The sequence below is a fragment of the Chrysochloris asiatica genome, unplaced genomic scaffold (genome assembly GCF_000296735.1).
Source record: "Chrysochloris asiatica unplaced genomic scaffold, ChrAsi1.0 scaffold00178, whole genome shotgun sequence".
Lineage (NCBI taxonomy): Eukaryota > Metazoa > Chordata > Mammalia > Afrosoricida > Chrysochloridae > Chrysochloris > Chrysochloris asiatica.
The window spans coordinates 5838553-5844276 of NW_006408696.1; the positions used below are offsets into that span (position 1 = coordinate 5838553).

The 5724-nt window shown below is 47.4% G+C and overlaps 1 protein-coding gene across 1 annotated transcript in view; it reads left to right on the plus strand.

Annotated features, from left to right (window-relative positions):
* The first annotated feature begins 537 nt into the window (after positions 1-537).
* The window catches only part of LOC102817568 (xylosyltransferase 1-like), a 159113-nt gene continuing 153926 nt past the window's right edge, over positions 538-5724 (plus strand). The window contains exons 1-2 of the mRNA XM_006872000.1: positions 538-564; positions 2311-2821. Of these exons, the coding sequence (XP_006872062.1) occupies positions 538-564; positions 2311-2821 (538 nt within the window). The remainder of the gene's footprint in view (positions 565-2310; positions 2822-5724) is intronic.

Genomic DNA, 5724 nt, shown 5'->3' on the forward strand with positions numbered 1-5724 from the left:
TCTGGGTATAAATAAATATATGCACGAATACTAGAGGCAATGGGATGTATATACAGCTGAACTTGGAACCCCCTCACAGTCAAAAATATACGTATAACTGTTGACTTCCCAAAACTTTAACTACTAATAGTTGGCTAGGAACTTTACCAGTAACATAAGCAGTCATTCACCAGATATTCGGGGTGTCGTATGCACTCAGAGTCCTGGTGTGGCTCTGTGGGCTAATGCGTTAGACTGCAAAATCGTTTGAACTGCAAGGTCAGTGATTCAAGCTCACCAGCTGCTCCTTGGAAACCCTATACAGGGTTGCTAGGGGTCGGAACCGACTCGACGGCACTTCACAACAACAACAACCTATGCACTCGGATCATATCCCACATAAATGCTGCATTATGAATCTGAGGTAAAAAGACGGTTCAGGAAAAGTTCAAGGGTTTCACGTCTGGTGGTGTAGCGGCAGTGACAACTTCACAAGTTTACTTCTTTTAAAAAAACAACAATCATGGTTCTGATACTGGATTGATTTATCTCGAAACCATGGGCAGCCTCAGATCTCAGTCTCCGGTACCCATCTAGCAATTCACCCTTTCCTTGCCGTGTTATGATTTTTCTCTGCTTCCTGGGAGCCTTTCCAGCATCTCTTAATGGCACTTTGTCTGAGTCCCATGGTGTTATTCAAGGTTCCCGGTGTTGCTGTAAACATGAAGAAAAATCTGAGACAAGCTCAAGAAATCACTCTGTACTATGACATGCGATTTACTAGAGAGACAGATTGCTCATGGGAGAGATGATTACTGTCACATGACTTAACACACACACACAAAGCCCAAACCCCGAGTGTAAATGGCTTCATGCCGTTCAAACCCATGTCGTTCACAGGTCAACTGTAATCCCCCAGGAATATGCTCTTCCTCCGAAAGTTTATTATATGGTATTTCCAGCCCTTTATCATTACTGCACCTTCCTGCTGTAGTTTCAACAGAAACTTTGAACAAAATGCTTTAGACCAATGACTGAGGCATCCAAGGAGAGAATCTTACTCTAACCAGAACCAAACACCAAGCCCTTATCTGTGAGGTTTTCTTGGCTGTGTAATCTTACAGAAGCAGAATCGCAGACCTTTCTTCTGTGGTGCTGCTCTGTGGGTTTGAATCTCCGATCTTTAGGTCTGTTGTTGTTGTTGTTGTTGTGAAGTGCCATGGAGTAGGTTCCGACTCATTGCAAGCCATTATAGGGTTTCCGAGGAGTAGCCGATGAGCTTGAACCACTGACCTTGGGGTTCAAACCTGCTTGCAGTCCAGTGCATTAGCCTGCAGTGCCACGTTGAGTGTAAAGGGTTTGCACCACCAGTGGTGTGATTAATAACTGGCATTGGGAGTACTGACTGTGATACTTTACAGCTTGAATGGAGTCTTTTTTTTTAATGTTTTATTTTGAATTATGTGATAGTTTGCATGGGCAAACATTAGTTTTACATTCATCCTATCGTTTCATTGCCATGGTTACAATCGCCTCCATGCATCATCAACCAACCAAAGGGTATACACTACAAGCCTGTCCCCCGGTCGTCTGCACACAGCCCCTCTCCCTCTCTGTGTCTAAAATCCTCAGTTGCTCCATCTCTCCATGTCATCGTCTGGGCCTCCATCTCAGGCATCACTGCTTCTCTGGGTAGGGTCCCACTCTCAGCTCTTCTCCCTTAATGGTCCTAGGGACCTCAGCTCCCAGACTGCAAAGTCAGCCACTCCCCTCCTTGCTACAAAACATCTACCTTTACATTTCCAACCCTCACAATCAGTCCTGATAACAATTATTGAATGGAGTCTTGATTTCTATTTGGAATATCTTGTACCTCCAGATGAGGAGGCCAAGCTCCAGAGAGAAAAGTCTTACCCGAGCTTAGCCAATAGCGAAGGTATGACCTGAAATCAGGACCTAGACTTTAAAGCGTGTGTCCAAACCCCTCCCTCAAACAAAAAGCCAAACCAGTTCCCACCAAGTCAATTCCACCGCATGGCAACCCCATGCAAAGGCAGAACTCTGCTCCATGTGGTTTTCTTGACCACTGTCTTATGGAAGCAGATCCCTGGGTAGGTTAGAACTACCAACCTTTTGGTTAGTTTTTATGAAGTGTCATCGAGTCCGCTCCGTGTAGGGTTTCCAAGGAGCAGCTGGTGGGTTTGAACCACGGACCCTGTGGTTATTATCAGTCCAGTGTTTATTAGACGCAAACTTCTTTTCCTTTGCCTTCTCCTCAGGGCCCACCTAGTAACCAAAGTTCTTACCTGTGTTGCTCCCCACCTTCTGCAGGATGGCTACTTCTCACACCGGCCAAAAGAGAAAGTGCGAACGGACAGCAACAATGAAAACTCGGTCCCCAAAGATTTTGAGAACATCGACAACAGCAACTTCGTCCCCAGGACTCAAAAGCAGAGGCACCCGCCAGAGCTGACAAAGAAGCCCCCCAGTAAACCAAAGGAGTTTCTGAAAAAGAAGTTGGAGCCAGAGGACAAAGGCAGGGGGCGTCCTTTCCTGGGGAAAGGCGCCAACGAGGTGCTGCCCCCTGGAGGGAGAGCCGCAGCTAACAGCAGCCGCGCCAAGGATGCCCCCCGACCCGCTCACGCCAGAAAGAGTGGGGGGAGCTCTCCGGAGATCAAGTATGACCAGCTCCCCAAGTGTGACATCTCCGGCAAAGAAGCCATCTCCGCGCTGTCCCGCTCCAAGTCCAAGCACTGCCGCCAAGAGATCGCAGAAACCTACTGCCGCCACAAGCTGGGACTCCTGATGCCCGAGAAGGTGGTCCGCTTCTGCCCCCTGGAGGGTAAGTTCCAGTCCCCAGGCCCTGTGGGGACCTACTGCTCACACACTCTACCCCAGCCTTGTGGAGCCCCATTCTGCTCACACCTCTCTCTATTACAGCCCCAGTGTGAGAGGACCCCATTCTGCACATACCCTCCATTCCAGCCCCTAGTCGGGGGAGCCTCATTGTCACACCCTCAGACTCCCTCCCAAAAGTCACCCCAAGATCAGAACACAGACTCACTGATCTGTGAAGCCTCATATAAGAAAATTTCTCAATGAATCATCTGTTACAGCTGTAATGGATTGTCTTTAAGACAAGGGATAACATTACAATGAAATCGGGGCTGGTGGTGAAAAGTTCAGGATGGGAGGTGACTGATATGGTATAGTTTCTGTCTTAGCAGAACTTGGGGATTGGAATTGGCAGGAATATTACTGTAATTGAATGCAATCAGAAAGATGCCTAACTGGTTACATTGATTGAGGAGGCTCTGTGAAAAAGATCTTTTCCTTTTTCCTCCATCTAAAAGTTCCTTCTTCCTTCCCTGATTGTCTCTTCCTGCCTGCCTGCTTGCTTTCCTCTCTCCCTTCCTGTGTCTTTCTCCCCTTCTTCATCTCTGTCTCTCCCTCCCTCCGGCCCTGTGGTGAGTCCTTTCTTCTTCCCTCCCCTGTCCTCATCTTGTTCGGGCCCTGGTTGCCAGTGACCCAACGATAAGTCAGATGTTTCGCTGCGATGCATGATGGGATCAGAGTTATGATAAAGAGTTTTAGGCAGAGGGCAGGGGGCCCTTGGAAGTCAGAGGGAACCATTTTGCACATTGAACAATTTTGGGATGTCCATGTGTGTCTGAATCCAGGACCGTCACTGAGCTGTAGTTCTTGCTGCAGATTCTCACCTTCTCCAGGTCTGTGGAAAGGGCCTGCCACAGGTTTTGGTGGGGTACAATGTGTGCCGGGCACTAGGTTAGCCACGTGACAGTATCTGTTCTCACCAACCACCCCAAGAAAGTTGGCACTGTTTTTATGCACCTAATTTTTTTCAGATGACAGAGAGGTGACAACACTTCCCCAAGATCAGCCAGCCTGGAAATGGCCTTGTCAGGGTTTAAACACCCAGATGTGTGACCTGTGCCCATTATCTCCCATTTAACTCGAGGCTCAATGACGTACAAATGACGTCACACCAGCTTCCAATTGGCTGGCCCCACAAGTACTTGTGGAGTGCTGCCATGAGTTGTAGACTCTCAAGTGGAGCCAGGAGTTGGGTGTGCATAGATGAGTGTGTGTGTGTGTGTGTGTGTTTACTCACATTTGTATGGGGGGTGGGGGCCATGGGACAACTAACATCTTGGAACACCTACCGTGTGCTGAGAATGTGTTGGGTACTTTGGGTGTGAATCTCATTTATCCTTCATGTATGGGGAAGATATCTGGCAAATGGGTGAGCTGGCACTCTAAGAAAGGGATGCCTTGGACTCCAGGTTTGACCTGGAATTCCACCTCAGACAGGTCTGTGTGGCTCCAAAGACAGTAGCATTCCCACTGAAGCCCCTTGCCTCATCTTGAGCAAGGTTTTCATAGACAACAAGCTACAGGGCTGCATTCCTGATGCCATGGAACCATTCCAAGTAACCCCAAAGAGCTTGCAGGAGTCAGGCAAGCAGATCTGTATCTGACCCTATCCTACCACTTGGCCAGGTTACCCCTGAGCATTGGTTTTCACATCCTTGTCTCCTGTGTGATGAACATGAGCGGGAAGTGGCATGATGCATGTAGCACGTCTGGCGCAGTACTTAGTACACGATACCCACTTACAGACAGCAGCTCCATTACTTGTACAAACTCTGTCTGCCTGGAGCTTCCAGGGATGAGGAGGAGGGGAGATGCCAAGAAAAGCCCTGATGTTGGATGACCTAGGCAGGGAGAAGACAGTTAGTGCTGGAGCTAGGTGGCCTGTGTTCAAATCCCACATCTCCCTGAACAAACGGTGGGACTTTCGGCAGGTGGCGTGACATCCCTTTGCCTGTTTCTTCATCTCTCATGAGGAGCTGGGTACAGCTCTTAGTCTGTGAAGGCTGAATACCAAGAACAACAGCCCGTTTTTGTCAAGCTGATTCTGGCTTATGGTGACCCCATGTGTGTCAGAGGACAGCTGTGTTCAATGGTTGGTTGGAAGACCAAAATGTAAATTGCCAAGCTCTTCTTAAAAGGCACCTTCTGGCAAATCTAAACCACCAGCCTCTAGTTAGTAGACAAGCATATAACTGTGCACCACCCAGGGGCTCCTTCCCTGTCTTCCTAAAGCATACCCTACACTGATATGGCCTCATGATCATAACAAAGAAAACCCTGTTCCCAAATGTATTCATATCCACAGGTATAAAAACCAAACAACCAAACTTACAGCAACCTTGTTATATGAAACGATTCCCATTTATTTGTTGTTACTGTTAGGTGCCGTCGAGTTGGTCCTAACACATAGGGAACCTACGTACAACATAATGAAGCACTGTCCAGTCCTGAGCCATGCTCACAGTTGTTCCCAAGGTGGAACCTGTTGTTGTCATCACTGTGTAAATCCAGCTCATCGGGATTTTTTCTGACCCACTCACTTTAACAAGCATGATGTCTTTCTGATAGAATATCCAAAGTATGAGAGATGAAGTCTTGCAATCCTTACATGTAAGGAACATTCTGGCTGTATTTCTTCCAAGACAGGTTTGTTTGTTCTTTTGGCAGTCCATGAAACTTTAAATATTCTTCTCTAACACTGTAATTCAAATGCATCAATTCTTCTCCAGTTTTCCTTATTTATTGCTCAACTTTCTCATGCATATGCAGTTATTGAAAATAACATGACTTGGGGCAGGCATACCTTGGTCCTCAAACTGACATCTTTGCTCGTCAACACTTTAAAAGAAG